This window comes from Doryrhamphus excisus, chromosome 2 (genome assembly GCF_030265055.1).
Source record: "Doryrhamphus excisus isolate RoL2022-K1 chromosome 2, RoL_Dexc_1.0, whole genome shotgun sequence".
Classification (NCBI taxonomy): Eukaryota; Metazoa; Chordata; class Actinopteri; order Syngnathiformes; family Syngnathidae; genus Doryrhamphus; species Doryrhamphus excisus.
The window spans coordinates 10,665,225-10,683,619 of NC_080467.1; the positions used below are offsets into that span (position 1 = coordinate 10,665,225).

Below are 18,395 nucleotides of genomic sequence, written 5' to 3' on the forward strand. Positions count from 1 at the left end.
ATAAAAACGGCTTATGCTCGACGGCTACCTCACAGTGACACAAGCATGCCAGCTTGCGGAACATAAGCGGGAAGTGAGCGTTGTCTTTCTTTAAAGGAACGCACCCGCTGACGTCAACGTTGCGGCGTTACATTGCCCATGCAAGCGTCGGGTGCTTTTCAAAACAAAAAAAGCAAAAAAAGGGCTCACGTTGCTGTCACCTTACACGTTTGGCGTGCGACATGATTACAAATATTCAAAATTTATGTCTACGCACTCAAAAATAAATCAAAAGAGCGATGTTGTTGTTGTTATCATGTCTGACTTTTGGTTGTTTTTCCTCCCGTGCTTGGGTTTGGGTCCAGCACGTCAACCCCTCCCCCGTCCCCTACACACCTTGCTGGGCGCACCCGCAGGTGGCGCCTCCCTCCCTCCCACCCGGTTCCGCCATGTCGGGGGAGACGGGGCTCGCACCCCTTTCCCTCCCCTCGTCAGGCAGACTTGTCCCCCCCGCAGTAAAGGGTAACGTGTTCCCTGGGTAAAAGGTTCCCCCTTGTTTTATCCCCACGTCAAAGACCTGTGTGGAAACACAAGAAAAACATTAGAAAATTACACAAGTACATAAAAAGTACACAAGCTGCATGCCTGGTCCAGGTCGTTTGAATGCACGCAACCATTATGAATGATAACAGATAGCATGTTTGAACATGAAAGGATCTGCTACTATGAAATGGAAAGTGATAACTAAACAGTTGTAGTGGTTTCATTATTGCCTGACAGCCTGTCTCTCCCTCCCTTGCAACGTCCCTCCCGATATGAAAGAGAATCACATGGATATAAATAAGGAGTTGTCTTTTTATGACTACATTTAATACTCTAATGTGCTAATGTGACTGATTCGTTTTGCTATCACATCCCGTATTTAGCTGAGTCACTCACCCCGTTGTTACACCCCGTAGAAGGTGGCCAGACGCTCTTTTAATGGCATGGGGAACTGGTCTGAGAAGCGCCTCCAGTTCTCCTCGCCAACCTGGTTCTTGAAGCCGTGAAGGATCTGAAATGAAAACACACAAAGAGACATTCAGGATGAGTTGGAAGATCTGGCCTCAAAGGCAAAATATTGTGGGAATGGAGTGAAAAAGAAGTTTAAACAGTTGAAGAAAAAAAAGCCAAAACGGGGAAAAACAGCTGTAACATCACAAGAATAAATATTAAAAGGAAATGTGTCAATTTTAAGAGAATAAACTGATAACATCACAAGGAGAAATAATGTTTTTGTTCCTACCTTGTAGAACATGTCTCGCAGGTCTTCCTTTGGGTTGACCCAGGAGGCCACCGCATCGCAAAAGAAGATAAAATCCTGCGAGAGGAGGAGGAGACGTGTCTGAGGGTAAATCGGGGGAAATCCACAGACGTTCTCACGACTGTCCGGGACTCACCTGCACGACGCCCCCCGGGTTGACGGTGATCATCGTGCACATTCCTCGGAATGCCGAGTCTTTCTCCTCATTGTCTCTTATATTTCTCAGGGAAGTACACCTGGCAACGAGGACCAGCACATTGACCATCACACGCATCTTGGGGAGGCTCACTTAACATTGCTTAACAATTAGCTTTATCTTATTTGACCTGACATAACTTCTTCAATATCCATGTGGAGGAGAATTTTCTGACTATCAGGACCCGGCAAAAAACACACACGCAAAAACAAAACAAAACAAAAAAAAGTCAAGCATGCACACAAAACTAAAGGAAGCCCATTTCAGCCAATCGGAGGGAAGGAACCACTCGTCTATGTTGCCATGGCAACACGCCTAACTCATTAAATCTACTAACTAATCCTAACAAGTTAACAGTCATGATGTTTACGGCTTTAAGACCATGCGGATGTTTGTTTGGTCGGAGTTCTGGTTTATTTTTACTTTTACTTTCTCCTGCTATTTGGGAGCAAAAAGCTCGGATTTGCACGGTGTCTAACGGCATGCAGGGCCACGTGGTATTGCCTGTTTCTTTGTTCACGTACTTAAGCTATTAAGACAATTTGGAGTCGCCAATTAACCTAGCATGTTTTTGGAATGTGGGAGGAAACCGGAGTACCCGGAGAAAACCCACGCATGCACGGGGAGAACATGCAAAACTCCACACAGAGATGTCCGAGGGTGGAGTAAAACTATAATATTCTCTTTAAAATGTCTTTTTTGGCTGTCTGGAACAGGTGAATTGGATTTGAATTATTTCCTACGTGGAAATTTGTAAGTTGTAAATTTTTTGTAAGTTTCGGTTTTCGTCTGACATTTTGGAACCAATGTCAGCTGGGATAGACCCCACATTATTCCATTTATAAATGAGGAGTCCTACGTCACTTACCACGGTGGGGTCTCGGAGCAATTAACAGCAATAAACGAGGGATTACTGCACCCATAATTTGACCTCCATAACATTATAAAGCCGAATCAGAACGATCGATGCCATGAAGGGACACGGCTTGGCAGTAATGGGCTTCCACACACCAGATTAAAAGAAAAACACTCAACTACTCTGCCCTCTTTTACTATAGTTTGCCTTGTCGTAGGATGTGGGAGGTTGATTCAGAGGCTCGATGGGTACTTTTTGGGAGGGGCGGGAGGGGGGGGGGTGGTAGCGACATGCAGCCGGGTGACGACTAAAGAAAAAAGCAGAGGGGGAGCGAGGAGAGCTCGGCTATCCCTTCCTCTGTTTTCCCAACCAGCCGGCAATGTGACCAATGGGACCTAAGCGACCTGTGCGTCTTTTAGGTTGTTAGCCACAGTCGACAATGACAACAAAATAAAGTCACAAATCAATAATACGTAACACATGAAGTTGCTAATCAAATAAAATCACAAGTAGGGCCTAAAAGAGGACAGGGTTAGTCACATGGTTGGCAATGATAAGAACAAAATGAAATACTGTTTTTTTGTTTTGTTTTGTTTTTACACAAGAAAAGTGAAGCAGAGAAGAGCGACAGCAGAGGAGAGGAAGAGAAACAGAGAAAAGGAGAATGAAATAAAAAAGATTGAATAATACACACCAGGGTCTTATAAACTGCTGTAGCATGGGTGCCACCTCTTGAGGACAAACGTAACCAAGACGACCAATTGTTATTGCTACGGTAACGCAATCACGGTTACACACCACCAAACGCCAACCAAGACATGAGCAATGAGGAGGAGGGGGAGGGGAGGAGAAAAAAATAAAGAAAAAACACACAACTCAGAGACATAAAAATCAACAGAATCTGTGCATGATAAGAAACAGAAGATTTCACTTGTGTCGATTGTTACCGCCCCCTTCAGTCGAGGAGGGGAGAATGCAAAAATATGACACTGAGAAAACATACAAACACGTTTAAGGGAGAACACATTGACAAAAGTTGGACAAAGACAGTCGTAAAAAAAGGCAAACAAAGGCTTTCACCAGTCAATTGGTTTGTTTAACTCTAATATGGGGGTGTCGTCACCTCACATTTCTCCCTTAAACTCACAAATGTTAATTATACACAACAAACAGGAGTGTGTGTTTGTTTGTTTTGGGTTTGTTTGCTCGCTGCCGCTGTTGTTGTTGCCGCTCTTTTGCAAAAGAAATGACACATTGCTCCAACTATACATGGAGGAGTGGGGGGGGGAGACTATCCAGCACGGCAGCTTCACGTATGAGGCAGAGAGGAGCGACCACCTAAGTTTAAGAGACACAGAACTATGCAACATTCTCATTAAACAAACAGGCATTTATGAACAGTCCAATGACACATGCAGAAAGCAGATGGTATGCTCATTAGATTCTGGTTCGGTGCAGGATCGGCTCAGGCCCGGAAAGGACTACAGCGGAACCGCCCGGGTCGCACAATTTGGGGGATGTTATGCACAAAAATAAATCGGGATAGACGTGCAGGCTTTTACATTAACATGTAAAAATTACATGTTAATATTATTACCATACCGTATCGGCTATTTTCCCTTTGTGGCGCTGGTCTTGTGTCTATGTGTGTGAACAATGTCTTTTACCTGTATGCCGAGGTTTTTTTTAACAGTCCCACACTGTACTCCATCTAAGAGTCTAGTTTGGAGTTGTTGTTTTTTTATTCCCTCCCCTCTCCTAGTGTTGTTCCCCCCTTCCAACCCTCCCCTTCATGCAAATTTCCCCACTGAGGGAAAAATAAAGGCATATCTTATAATGTCACCTCTGTTTGCTCACATATTCCTATTCCATTTCCTCCACTGAAATAAAAAAATAATGAGGAAAAAGTCTAAATCAGATAAAAAGTCATAATTATCAGATATTAAGATACATTTAAAATCAATTAAAAATAAAACGATAAGCCACAAAGTCATATTTATGTGTTAGTCAAAATTCTGAGATAGGAAAATCCTAATGACATAAATCCTAGTTATGAGAAAATATCCAGATAATGGGATAAAAAGTGGAACTTCTAAAGATTCAAAGTGCCATGTGACGAGGGAGGATTCATTCATAGGGTTGACATGATTTCTTCTAGGGTTATGCTTCAGTTAGAGCTAGACATTGGACATTCTGGAACAAATTATGACTTATGATTAATGACATTGAAATGACCCCAAAAAAAGGCCAAGATACTGCAAGTATGACATCATGAAGGTGCCCGGTACTACATGCTCAAGAGCATGGATAGAAACCCTAAAACCTGGTTGGAGCTTTTTGGAGGGTGTTTTAATAAGCAGGGCTTTCTTGGTGGAATAGGTGTGTCCCATTGAAGTAGCCTCACATAAGGTGATTGGGTAAAATTCCCATAAAAATGCACTTTTGCATTACAATTTTAGGAGACTCGCCTCCCTGGCATAGGCAGCTATCCTTTAGTTTTTTTTAATTTATTAATACAGACTGCGTCCGACCTTGGAGGTTCCACTGTTACATGGCTGGTTTCAATGTGTCCCAGTGTTGCACTTGGGACTCCAGCAATCATTAACATTTGTACGTCTTTGTGTCCACTCTTGTGTTTACAACACACACGTTGAAAACAAGGAGTGGCAAAGACATTTGTAATCCTGCACCAAACACATTTTTTTTTTGCCATTCTTAACAACATTTAACATCTATTGGCAGTGTAAGCACCCACATTTAGAGAACAGTAAAGGAAAAAAAGGCAACAAATAAAAGTGACGGCAAACAAACAGGAACACATCTACAAGAAGTCCCTTTGCTGTCATGTGTGCACCCCCTGGGGCTTTATTTTTCATGTCAAGTGTAGCCTTTGCTTCTCAAATGTTCCGCTTTGAATGTGCTGTGCATTCTGTCAATAAGTGACGAGTGGTGAACGTGGAATTCTGTGTGTTTCCTGGTAACATGATTGTGCTTGGCGGTGTCAGTCTGCATGAGTTACTCCGCAGGACTGAACGCTAACATGGGATCCATCCTACGAGAACTTTTTTTCCATGTGGTTTTATCACCCATCTCTTCAAAGTAGCTCAAATAGTTTGCATACTTCCAGGAAGCCAGCTAAACCAGAAGGGCTCACAGCCTGGCAGGGGGTGCTCGATCCTGGAGTGGAGGAGTGTGAGAGCACTTTCCTCTCTATGTGTGTGTGTGTGTGTGTGTGTTGGTGGCAGATACTCTAGCTGGCTCAATACTGCCACAGTGTGGTACCTGTGTTTTCCAGAAGAGTCTTTGGTGTATTGGGCCTGTTTATTATCTCCACCAGCTGGTGCAGCACCATGGCAACATACGGCTGCATTTCAGGCCCTGGGAATGTCAGGTAAAAAAAAAATCTTAGTAGCTTCACTGAGATTGTTATTTTTTTTGTTTTACATGTTAAAAAAAAAAAGAGAGAGAGAACTCACCCATTTGTATGGAGATCTCTCCAATTGCCCACGTTGCATTGTTGCACACTGATATGAACTCGGGGTTTAGATTAGTACCCAGTATAGGCATAAAGTCAGCTGGAAGAAGGAAAGTGAGTCAATTTAGCAGCTTGACCCTCATTTACACTTGCACACACGCAAAATTGCGTAATTGAACAGGTGTGAAGTATGTGTTAACCGTGCAGGTCCTCGTGCTAGTACACAAGAAAAATTCTGATATATTCAAAATTTGTGGCATGCATAATTTCCATGTCGTAAATGCAATTTAAATGCACTGTAAACAACATGGGCTACGAGGACAAAAATAAAAACAGAACATCTTTGCGCTTTTCAGGTGTGCCATAAATGAATAAATTACACGTATCGCTACGGCAAACTGCGTGACAAGCCGGAGGCAAACTTGCTGTCCGGACAAAGTGCAGAGAACCTACCAATACACTGTTTGACATGCTGGAAACACGCCTTGGTCAGGTCCCCCAGCAGGGCGAAGGAACTCTGACGCACTTCGGGCATTTTATCCTGACAAACAAAAAAGGTAAATATTTACTATATTATGTATAGATTCAAGCATTTTAGAACATACGTATGCAGAAGTACAGATGCCCGCTCACCTGCATGCACTGGTACATGAGGGTGAGGATGTTGCTACGGGCGACAAGCTGCTCGATGTTGCCTCCCAAACCTTCGGCCAGGCCACTCAGGAGATCCAAAGCCACGATCATGAAGTCTTTGTCAGGCACCTCGTACTGGTCTGGCTGGGACTGGTAGAGCTAGGACAGGAAAGGATGGAAATTGGAGCAGTCATGTTGCCAAATACAAAATCAGAAAAAGTGACATCAGTTTTCATTCCGGCCTGACGAATAACTGGCTCACCACTGTCTGGGCAGTAGTAGCTAAACTTTGCCAAATTGCTATCTGACGACAAACTCGTGTGGAGGAACCCGCTGCATACAGTCCAGCTAAAGCAAGGTTCATCCAAGGTGCAGCACATTTGGGTACAAGCTGTTTATTTAAATTGGCCTGCAGTACTTTCTAAAAAAAAAAATAAAATACAATTGAGCAAAAAAACTAAAAACAATTAAAATAAAGTCAGAACTTTGCAAAAATAAAATCATACTATCATACTATTTTTTTTTTTAAAGAATAGAGTAATAGAGATAATATCGAGTTGCGATTTTTGGAAAATCATTCATTCATTCATTTTCTACTGCTTATCCTCATGTGGGTCGCGGGGGTGCTGGAGCCTATCCCAGCTGTCCTCGGGCGAGAGGCGGGGTACACCCTGGACTGGTCGCCAGCCAATCACAGGGCACATATAGACAAACAACCATTCACACTCACATTCATACCTATGGACACCACTGCCGTGCTGCCCTTTTGGAAAATCTTATTCCTATATTTTTCCGAAATATTTATATTTGGGAAAACAAAAAGGAAAAAAACAGAAGAGCAAAAATTGTAATACTCGGGACCAACGTCCAATAATATACTTTTCCCCACAAAGCTGAGACTAGATAAATTAAGTGTGTATATTGGCAAACCCTGCATGACATCATGTATGATGCAACTTTAAGCTGCTCACTTCCTGAAAGTCGGATTCCAAAATGGTATAAATTCTGGAACCTTCCACTGTATAAACACAAACTCAAAAGGCTGTGCACACTCACCATGGCCTGAGCGAGCGTCTTCTGGACCAGGTTAACGCAGCGCTGGTACACAGGCTCACAGTAGGGCAGGAAGCCGCTCTGCAGGGCCGTCGCTACGGAGGACAAACACTGAGGAGGGAAATTCAGTCAGGTGGACTGTCAGTGAACCCAATGTGCAAGACTTTTTTTTTTGCTCACCTCTAATAAGGGGAAAAGGTCTTTGTCTTCATCTTTGAGCTGGTTCCATTTCTGGATGAGCGGAGGCATCAACATCTGGATGTATTCCTGGAAGAAACATTGCATTAGTCCAAGATTACATCGTCAACATCATAATGACACTACAAGTAAGCGGCGGTACCGGTTTATTTAGATGGTGTCCCACTGAGTCTGCGAGCGTTCCGATGGCGTCGTAGAGAATCAGAAGGTTTTTGTGCTGGTACTTGTTGAATGCAAACACCAGCGTGTCCAGGATGAATGCTAGGTAGGGGACCAGCTCAGTACAAGCCTCCTCCTCCAAGGTGGCAAAGGCACTGCCGAGAAGGGAGGAAAGACCTTGATAGTAGGCGGGGGGGGGGGGGGGGGGGATTCCGTGTTCTCACCTGCAAGCGGCCTCTTGCACACGCTTGTTGCTGTCCAGAATGCGTTTTAGAAGCTCAGTCATGAGAGGCTTCAGGTAGATGTCTGGTGGCTGGCTGACGACCCAGTGGGCGTAGCGGCTCAGCGTCCAGCAGGTGATGGAGCGCACCAGGGCTTTCTTGTCTGACAGACACTGGATGAGGTGGGGGATCAGCTCGGGGAGGTAGGGGATCATTCCCTGCATGCAGCCTGGAGACAAAGTGGATGGATGAGCTTTGAAGTTTTCATCGGCCTGGGTTTCTTTTTGGGCTGTCCATCGATTCAAAAATATTTTATTGCCATTAACTGCATTTCGTCCGAAAGATGACTCCTAATTATTCGCAATTAGTCACAGATAGAAATAAGTTTTTATCTATAATAAGGAGAGATGTAAATCTACATCTACATAAATGAGTTAAGAGTTTCTAAAAATAATGCCCAAGGGACGCATGGAAAGACTGAACAGTAGTGGTCCACGGATGGATCCCTGTGGGACACGAGAGTCTTCATTGTCTATATTTACAAAATGTAACTCATGTGTGGAACGTGGATGTATTATTATAATTCATTCATTCATTCATTTTCTACCGCTTTTTCCTCATGAGGGTCGCGGGGGTGCTGGAGCCTATCCCAGCTGTCTTCGGGCGAGAGGCGGGGTACACCCTGGACTGGTCGCCAGCCAATCACAGGGCACATATAGACAAACAACCATTCACACTCACATTCATACCTATGGACAATTTGGAGTGGCCAATTAACCTAGCATGTTTTTGGAATGTGGGAGGAAACCGGAGTACCCGGAGAAAATCCACGCATGCACGGGGAGAACATGCAAACTCCACACAGAGATGCCCGAGGGTGGTGTATTATTATAATAATAATAATTATTATTATTATTATTAACTTACCCTCAGCAATGGCTCCCAACACAAGGATCCCGGACTCCTTAACCATCCATTCGGGATGGAAAAGCAGCTCCTTGAGGAATGGCAGAAGGTGCAGCAACAAGTCGTCTCTGAACACGTTGGCCAGCACATCCAGCGCAGCCGCCGAACATTTTCCTGTCACGTAAATAAAAACACAATAAATAAAACAACACGGGCAGTGGATGCCAACCATTGTCTGTACCAAGACAAGAAACCTACGCAAGTTCCAATCCGAGATGGTATCATCATCATCCAGCTCATCGTCGTCATCGTCTTCCTGGTCCTCGATCCCGTCGCCCTCGTGCTGCTGGGCGACTGTGCGGGAGCGGTGGAAGCGTGGCCGGATGTCTTGTTCGTTGTCGGGAATGGCCTCGTCCTCCTCGATGTCACCCTTATGATAAACACAACAGTGAAAGCACATCAGGATTCATAATCCTCCCCATCTAGCATACACATACGCTACAGGAATCTGCAAAGATGATATGAATATTACAGACTGCTGGGAAGGAATTTAAGCAATTTCACAGAACGCATAGTATAATTTAAACGGCTCTGTGCCTATGATGGTGCTTTGGCGAGCAGAAAAGGCGTGGCTGGCCCTGACTGCACACCATTGCCAGCGTCACACAAACAAATCGAGTGGCCTGCATGTCACCCTGTGTCGAGGGTCATTTCACATCCCCGCCCACAGGTTGAAATATGGAGCTGCATAAACTGACCTTGAGCATGATGATGTCGATCTCTGAGTACTTCATCCCGTTGACAAGCACCGGAGTGAGCCTGGGGAGGGAAGCCGGGAGATGGAATGAGCAAAGGGCAAGGACACGTCCGAGCCGACTCACAACCAATTCTGGCGAAGGCAGCAGGTTAACGTGACAGCGGTGTGACAGATGTTTATGGCTGAGGTCAATAGTCAGGGTTCTTCATCAGCAGGCCGGGACAAGGTCTTCACTGACTTTATGACACGGCCGCCAATGAATTAACAGTGTTTTGGGATGTGAGCTGTGAAGGATGCGTCTGAGGTGCTTACTGGGAGAGGTGGCCGCACAGCACCTCCTTGCACACCGGTTGCTCCGCCAGAGTCAGCCAGAACTCGCAAGCCTCCAATGCCACGTTCTCGTCTTGGTCCTGAGTCCTCTGGAGCATGTACTGAGAGGACAACCCTGGTTAGAGTGCTGTGTCCACAAGAACGCTCTACCTTCTGCCCCACTCACCTCGACAATGTTGTGCATTTGAGGCAGCAGTCGGTCCAGACGGACCTCCAGCAGCATCACCAGAGCCCTGCACACGTTCTTGCGCACTTCGGGCTCCTCGTCTGTCGCCAGCGCAAACAGGTTCTACACAGGGAACAAAACGACACCAGGATTACATCGCAGTGACATCGGTCCAAACATTACGTACACCTGCACAAACTAAGCTGCATCTAAAATTCTTTAGGGCGGCACGGCGGTCGAGTGGTTAGCGCGCAGACCTCATAGCTAGGAGACCAGGGTCCAATTCCACCCTCCCCCATCTCTGTGTGGAGTTTGCATGTTCTCCTCGTGCATGTGTGAGTTTTCTCCGAGTACTCCAGTTTCCTCCCACATTCCAAAAACATGCTAGGTTAATTGGCCACTCCAAATTGTCCATAGGTATGAATGTGAGTGTGAATGGTTGTTTGTCTATATGTGCCCTGTGATTGGCTGGCCACCAGTCCAGGGTGTACCCCGCCTCTCGCCCAAAGACAGCTGGGATAGGTTCCAGCACCCGCGACCCTCGTGAGGAAAAAGCGGTAGAAAATGAATGAATATAATTCTAGACAAATTTGTTCTATTAATATCAGTTAGTACATCTTTAATTATTATTTTTAGGATTCCACCAGAACATACATAGTTAAACTTTGAGGAAGGGGTGGAACTTAATAATTATTAATTCTTATTAATAATTATTATTAATTACTAATACTAAAGTACATTAAAAGTAAATACATATTTACATTTATTAAATATTTAATGTAAACTATAATTAAAAATATAACAAATGAAAATAAGATTTTTAGATGGTTTTATTTTATTGCTTGTTTCCGTCTTATGTAATCTTGCAAGATTTTGGGGCCAATTTTCAAGAGTGATATTGGTAAACAATGAATGAATCTATGAAAGAGGCTGATCCAAATGAGGACGTCACTGTGTCTTTTTGTGCAGCCATGTCATGTGACTTGCCTCAATGAAGGAGTCGATGTGCAGCATGAGCGCCTGAGTCCGGCTGATGATGAACTGGTTGACGCACGCGATGGCATGAGACCTGCAAGGCGAGCACAAGCGTCACCACGTGTTTCACTCCCAGGCATCGCTCAGTCAAGGCGGCCTTGTGAGAGCTAGCGCCGCAAAATCGCCTCCATACAGGAAGAGGAATATTTAAAAGGGGAATTCAGCGGCGGGATCAGTTGGCCTCAATGTCATACCTGATCTTGGGGCTGCTATGTTTGAAGAACTGCAAGAACTTGGGGATCATGACGTTAAGAGGACGATCCAGCAGGTCGCTGTCCAGGATCTCGGCAGAGTCCTCGCAGATCTTCTGGAGGGCTCCAAAGGCCCCCTGATGGACACCAGAATTATAAGTGGTTGCTCTTTAATGTAATGTCAAATAAAGACAAAAGAAACAAATAATATGCAAGGAAAACGCCTCGGTTTTGGTTATTTTGACAGCCACTTATGTTGATGTGAATAAGAATGGCGACTGAAATGGGTTCCACTGTACTCGGGTCAACCTGCTATGGAAATATATAAGGCCTCATCCGCAATACGTGCCTTGTACTCTCTGCGGTTAAGTAAGCAAACCTATCAAGAAATGACATCCACTTTGATGAAAATTTCTGCTTCAAAAATGTGACCCCCCCCCCCACACACACACAGACACACAGATATCATCAGCACACATCACATTCTAGTGCTGGCTTCGTGACTAGCGGTTGAGGATGAAGGTTCTCAATAGGCTGCAGACATTCAGTGTCTGGCACCACAATGTCGTCTGACACCTTCCAAAATGTGTTCCCATAGAAACAGTTGCCATGGCAGCGTTGCTACCAGATGAAAGTACAAAATGTGAAGGTGCCCAAAGGGAAGAGCAGATGGGTAAATGACACCGATACTTGTTTGACTCCCAGCATTTGTACAACACGTTTGTGCACCGACACGTCATCAGAGCATTCCAGTGACAGCAAGATGTCTTGGGTGTAATCCCCTCCCCCACCCCCCATAAACATCCCACAAACCTCCCCTCGCTATGGGAGACCATTACAAAGGAGAATGTACGTCTACCCGCCAATAACATGGAAACATATTGAAATATACAAGGTGTTGCATGAAGATGAAGACTTTCCTTCCGAAGTGGACTCGGTCTTCACCCTCAGTCTGCATCGTAACAGATTTCCAGCAAGTCCACGTCAGGCCTTCATGCCAAGTCTAAATAAAGCAAACGGCCGTCACCTGCTCGCGTCTTTTTATAGAGATGATGGACAGCCAAGAGCGGCGACACGTGGCGCCCCTTCATGGACAGCTTAACCCGGGGGCTGTCCAAACTTCTTCCAGTGAGGGCCACATTGTGAAAAATTAAAGGATGCAAGGGACATGCTATGCTTACTCTTTTTCTCGCCCTCATTTTTTTTCTCCCAAATATTTTAACTTATTTCAATCTAAATTTTTCTTTTCTTATTATGACTTCATTCTTGTATTACATTTCGGCAGTTTGTTGTTTTTTTGTTCGTTCCCGCCCCCCAAATATTTCAAATTACCGTATTTTCTTCTCATAATTAGGATTTTAGTGCCATGATCGTCTGACATTGTTCTTGTAACATAACTTTTGCCACAGCCTAATTTCTCAAAAATCTTTGATTTGATTCTAATAACCAGTTTAAAAAAAATAGCATCATTTTCATTATTTTTCACCAAAATATTGCTACTTTTATTCTAGTAATTATTTTTAGTTTTCCGTTTTTTTGTAAAATTATATATTTAGAACGTGCCGCAAGCTAATTAAAAAAAAACTGCCAAAGGCCACAAATGGACCCTAGACCGCACTTTGGACACCCCTAGCTTAACCACATAAAGTCATAAGACGATCATTAGGTATCCTTAAAAGTCCTTGTCATGCAAAAGAGACTTTTTATTGACCTACCAGCTTTGCTACACATCTTAAACCTCTACAAACTACAGTAAACTACAATCAGCTACAGCCGTGTGAGCTGTCAGTTTGACCGTTTTGGTATTCTTCAACGAATAGGCTAACTTAGCACGATGCTGCTGTTAAAATGTGAGTGTAACGTTAGTACTGTGGCATCACGTTTGTGTTCTCCTGCCCCACTCAATGCAAGGCTGTGTTTGATATACAGCATCTATCACGTTGGACAAGCACAGTGTTAACATGTACATGGAAAAGGCGGATAAAAGTGCACAATAGCACTTCTTGGAGACAAACACAGCTCATTAGCATTAAAGCTACATACACACAAAACGGTGTGTTTCGAACAACACAGATGCATTTCAAATTGGGTCATTTATCAAGCCAAAGTCAGGCAACATAAAATATCGCCGGCACAGTTCAGCTTTTATGAAGACGACAGCACCAGACCAAACGTTGCTGACTGTGCACAGGCAGACATTTTTTTTTCCCAACAACCTTCAACCATCAACAACTAAGAGGCTTTGAAGCTTCCAAGCTGCTTTTGAAAATCACAGCCAGCCTTGTGAGGAGTTGCTACATTTGCTGGCTGGGGCGAATCATAAGCCTCGCACACTTCACGATTCTTAGCCGTGACCTAAATCTCTGCTCGGGAATAAGCTTCATCAGAGGGGGGGTGGACACATGGACGCTTTAAAAGAAGAATGCGCGTCGGTGTCATACTCTTCAAGGTCAATAAAAGTTAAGAGAGTGCTGGACACGTTTGGGCGACATGCCATTATTACATTACACGCATCCATCAGGCGTGTTTTCACTGCATTGTGCTTGTTGACACAGAATGCAATCCAGTGCTTGCCAACATGTTCCGTCTCACTCAGCACACAAAGTCTGCAAAATGAGGTCATATGGTGCGCTGGGTAGAAAACCATGTTGAATAATCTGTAATTGCGTCTGCTGCTCCAGCTGTGAGAGCATCACTCGCTCATCTGGCCAGCGGGACGCTATCCAGAAGCCAGCTCTCCCTTTTGCAGCATAAATAATCAAATACACCCACAGACATGAGCTGCTCCTTGCCAGACAGACAGACAAAGGCGCCTCCTTCTTCACACTTGGAAGATAGAATGAGGAATACATAAGGTAAGAAGGACTTGAACAAATTAGGGTGAATTCGACCAAGTGTATCTGATTACCACATCACTACTATCAGGAGAATCTGCTGTGGCCCAGCAAGGTGTGCTGTATTAGGGAACATGCTCCGATGAGACGGTGTGGAAGGAAGTATTGTACAGAACAGGAAAGAAGAAACTATATAATACTATTTATGGATTTCTCCACTGTCCCCACCCCACTCTGACCTTTCCACATTCTGCTCTGTTTGTTTATAAAGCAAAATATATTAATATTATTTTCTCTTATGTCTACTACATTGTGTAATATGAACGTAAAGGTGACTATAGGGGTGTTATTCTTGTCTAGAGGGCTTTAACTACTAAAATATTCCATTTATTTTAGTAGGAATCGTACTTTGCAGAAATTCACGAATCACAGTAAAGTCTAGAACCAATCAACTGTGATAAACTGTCTTGCAATGTCACTTTAATCCACAAGGGGCACCAGGACCACAACATGACCATACCAAACCCTGCGGTGTGTCTTCAGAGCACGCTCACCTCGCACGTGTTGTAGTCTTCAGAATCCAGCAGCAGGCACAGCTTGGGTAGAAGCTCCGGCCAATTTTGTAGCTCTCCCTTTGACGCGATCGTGGTGATGAGGATACCTGTTTGAACAGGTGACATGTACAGTATATACACTGCAGCTCATGAAGTGTGTGAAATTGTGCAAGGACAGTAAACGGACTACGGAAAACAACCTTACCCACAGTGGCGCGGATGAGGGGTGAAAAGTCTCCGATGTTTTCCAGGCATTCTCTCTTGATGAAATCAGACACCCCGGTGGGGAAGTTTTGATAGTGAGCTTTCACATTGTTCTTCAGGATCAAGCCACTCAGGGAGCGCGTCGGCTCGTCTGACAGGGAGAGGGGACGAGAAAAAGTTTGGTGGTTCGTGTATCACACTGGAAAATCACCGTCCAATGACATCCATGTATGTCACTATTGGGTTTTTTTTTTCGGGAACAGTAAAAAAAATAAAATAAAATAAAAAAAAAAAAACAACTTAGAAGGGGATAATAAATGGTGGTGCTGAGTTATAAATAAGATTTTCATCATAACGTTGCAGTTCTGTCGTATTAGCCAGGCTATCTGAGAGTGACCATGTGACAGCAATGTCTTGACGCCACCGACATGCCCTGTAGGTCAACTGCAGTGCAGACGCAGTCAAGGGCTGAGCGGTGCCAGGAATCGGGTTTATAATTAGAGCGACCCATATTCTCAGCGCCCTCATCATCTGGGGCCGTCGGGTCAGCAGAGTCACGGCCAGACGGACCTGCTGGCAGCTCGCACTAAAAAGAAGCAGAGTCCCACGAAGTCCGGTACTGCATCGAGGAACAAAAACCTCACAGACACACACACACACACACACACACACACACACAGAGATGCGGCTTCTTACCTTCTGATTTGAGCTTGGTCAGAACAAATATCAAGTAGTTGTTGAAATCTGGAAACTGGTTGAGCTGCTCCAGTCTCTGCAGGGAGAAGTGGTTAAGGGAAAAAAAAAGTCGATTAATTAATCGAGTGATCAGTTAGGCCAGAGTTATCACGCCAGGGTTGTCTGAAGTGAGGCCTGTGGCCTGTTGTTGAAATTTAATTAAAAAAAAAAATAAAAAAAACAGCAAAATGAGGGGGGTGGGGGTGAAGGCAAAATGTAACAAAACCAAGCTGAATTATTGATATAGTTGTCCCTTGCAATATCACAGTTCCATTATCACTCCCTGGCTATATCACGTTTTTTCAGAAATTAATGACTGAATAAATGATGGACTCTTGCCCAACACAAAACATTAGTTCACATGACGTTATCTTAACACTACATGAAGCCCCATTCAGTGTGGAAGTGGTACGTTTTTGGCTTCTTAAGTGTAGAATGTTGCATCTCCTGTCCCTGCAGCATAAGTGCAATGTGATGTAAACAATAAGTGAAAGGTGACTATAGGCACGCTTTTTCATGTCTACAGGACTCTAATCATGTTAAAAAAAACGTACTTGGAAAGTCACAAACAGGGTTTTCTATACTCTAACTACAAAAATATTTCATTTATTAACATGAAGTCCTATATCATGGAAATGAATTTATCACGGTCGGGTCTGGAACCAATTAACCACAAAGGGGAATGGGGGAGGGGGGGGTGACAGTACCAATAAAATTAATGCCTCTGCATCCTATGTTTTTTTCACTATTACACTCGGTGGAAAATGTTTGGACAAAACCATCTTTATTCTTGATGATGGTTGAGTGTTGAATTACTGAGAAATGAGTGTATGCATTATTCCAAAGAGCACCACGCTGTAACTACTTCTTGAGTGAGGCTACCATAATTATGTTTTTACTTACACACAAGGAACGCTATAAACTGAGCACCACCTGTATACACTTTTTTTTACTACTTTATATTTCACATCTTCTCACATGATTTATGGCGTCTTAAAATATGGGAACCATTGACTGATGCGGCATAACATCTGAGATCACATCCGCTATTTGGGGAGGTGCCATCGACCTTGACCATATAAAAAAAAATCTAATATCAATCCATCTCTCAGTTTCAGCGGATGTTTGTTGTAGATGATATTAAATTCCCTCAAGCGCAAGTATCACAAGAACAGACATAAACGACCCAGTAATGGATAGACCGATACAATGCTGTTATTAGCTTCAACTACATATTATAATCCATCCCTTTTCAGATGACCTGAAGCCACTCAAATTACATTTATCAATTATAGCTGGTGTGCAAATTGGACTGTTGTGATTGACTGTGTCATTCCTACAGAACATAGCGCAATGCTTGTTATTACATGAGTACTAAATATTATATGGCAAAAACATTTGCATCATTTTGATGATTACTATGCACAATCAGTAAACAAATCAAACCTTAATTGACATGTCAGTGAGGCTTGATTACATTCCCTTCCAGTGTACAAGTTCGACTGAGGAGCGGTTTTAATGTATTTTAAATGCGGCATTAGTCAGTACCAGCACAGCAAATGTCTGCTTTGGCTACAAGTGTAACATTGTTACAACAAAAACAACAACAGGTCGGCACCTGCTATAACGTAACCTCCACGGCTAGCAGAGGCTAAAGCTAGCTTAGCGTTCGTCAACATGAAGCTATTATGGTTCTTCGTCTTCTTTTTTTTTCTAAAAAGGATACTTGCTGGACAGATCTCTGGGTGGATGTATCGGGCGACTGTGACTCCTTGAGCAGCTGTAAAATCTGCTGCAGTCCTTGCTCGTCTGGCTTCCACACGCACTCCATCTTGACTGCGGATGAAGACACGGCATTGTAAGCTAGCATCAATGGAGGATTTGCTAACAAAAAAACACCCACTTGTTCGGCCTCGCAGGAGGCGGGGAAACGCTCGGGAGGTACCGGGGGAGTCTCTCACCTGTTGAGGCCGCTTAGCCGAGGTACTGGACTGAGGCTGGCTGTGTGATAAGTGGCGTGTCTGGGCTGTCAGACATCGGCCTGTCAGTCACTGAGAGACATCCAGTCCACTACCAGCAGAGAGCGAGAGAGGGTAGAGTCCGGAGCAAGCCCAGCCTATTTAAATGGCTGACAGATCAGCTGATAAGCGGCTGCACGGTCCTAGCGCCCGTTAGGTAGCCAACCATGTTGAGGACTTCGCTGCAAAGTCTGTTGACGAAATAGATCAGTATATCAATTCTTTTTTTTTCTTTATAACGTTAGGAAATATACATGGTAATGTCATGCTTTAGTTTATCAAAAACATGCTTAACAAAGTTTCGTGAAATGACATCACAGTTCAACATTAGTTTCATCCGTTGATTTCCTGTCTTTAACATGTCCCCATGCTGTCATTGTCTAATAGAGGAAATATAATAAATAGTGTGCAATATATATCTTTCAATAAGAAGTAAAAAACTGACAAACACTTAAAATAATTTTAATAATACCAAATACTGTACATGACAGGTAATGACTTATTGAGTGAAAGTGAATAAATACGATATACATTATATCTGACACAGTAATAGTAACAATTCAGTTGATTTCGAACATGTTTCGAACATGTT

At 43.8% G+C, this 18,395-nt stretch overlaps 1 protein-coding gene across 3 annotated transcripts in view; it reads right to left on the reverse strand.

Annotated features, from left to right (window-relative positions):
- Window positions 1-17,901, reverse strand: part of tnpo1 (transportin 1) — a 20,429-nt gene extending 2,528 nt beyond the window's left edge. The window contains exons 1-25 of one of the 3 annotated variants that reach the window (XM_058062218.1): window positions 17,747-17,901; window positions 17,512-17,621; window positions 15,747-15,822; window positions 15,052-15,201; window positions 14,847-14,953; window positions 11,462-11,595; window positions 11,220-11,301; window positions 10,233-10,355; window positions 10,049-10,167; window positions 9,738-9,798; window positions 9,238-9,409; window positions 9,001-9,153; window positions 8,077-8,302; window positions 7,836-8,007; window positions 7,676-7,762; window positions 7,499-7,606; window positions 6,443-6,601; window positions 6,263-6,350; window positions 5,811-5,909; window positions 5,617-5,712; window positions 3,029-3,104; window positions 1,419-1,518; window positions 1,265-1,339; window positions 919-1,033; window positions 1-556 (exon numbers count right to left, since the gene is read on the reverse strand). The exon at window positions 1-556 is cut by the window's left edge and continues 2,528 nt beyond it. In XM_058062218.1, coding sequence (XP_057918201.1) covers window positions 926-1,033; window positions 1,265-1,339; window positions 1,419-1,518; window positions 3,029-3,104; window positions 5,617-5,712; window positions 5,811-5,909; window positions 6,263-6,350; window positions 6,443-6,601; window positions 7,499-7,606; window positions 7,676-7,762; window positions 7,836-8,007; window positions 8,077-8,302; window positions 9,001-9,153; window positions 9,238-9,409; window positions 9,738-9,798; window positions 10,049-10,167; window positions 10,233-10,355; window positions 11,220-11,301; window positions 11,462-11,595; window positions 14,847-14,953; window positions 15,052-15,201; window positions 15,747-15,822; window positions 17,512-17,616 — 2,676 coding nt within the window. In that variant the 5' untranslated portion in view covers window positions 17,617-17,621; window positions 17,747-17,901 and the 3' untranslated portion in view covers window positions 1-556; window positions 919-925. Of the gene's footprint in view, window positions 557-918; window positions 1,034-1,264; window positions 1,340-1,418; window positions 1,519-3,028; window positions 3,105-5,616; window positions 5,713-5,810; window positions 5,910-6,262; window positions 6,351-6,442; window positions 6,602-7,498; window positions 7,607-7,675; window positions 7,763-7,835; window positions 8,008-8,076; window positions 8,303-9,000; window positions 9,154-9,237; window positions 9,410-9,737; window positions 9,799-10,048; window positions 10,168-10,232; window positions 10,356-11,219; window positions 11,302-11,461; window positions 11,596-14,846; window positions 14,954-15,051; window positions 15,202-15,746; window positions 15,823-17,511; window positions 17,622-17,688 lie in introns of those variants that run through there. The other 2 variants (XM_058062226.1, XR_009120793.1) reach the window with 2 other exon arrangements.
- Between the last annotated feature and the right edge of the window lie 494 nt (window positions 17,902-18,395).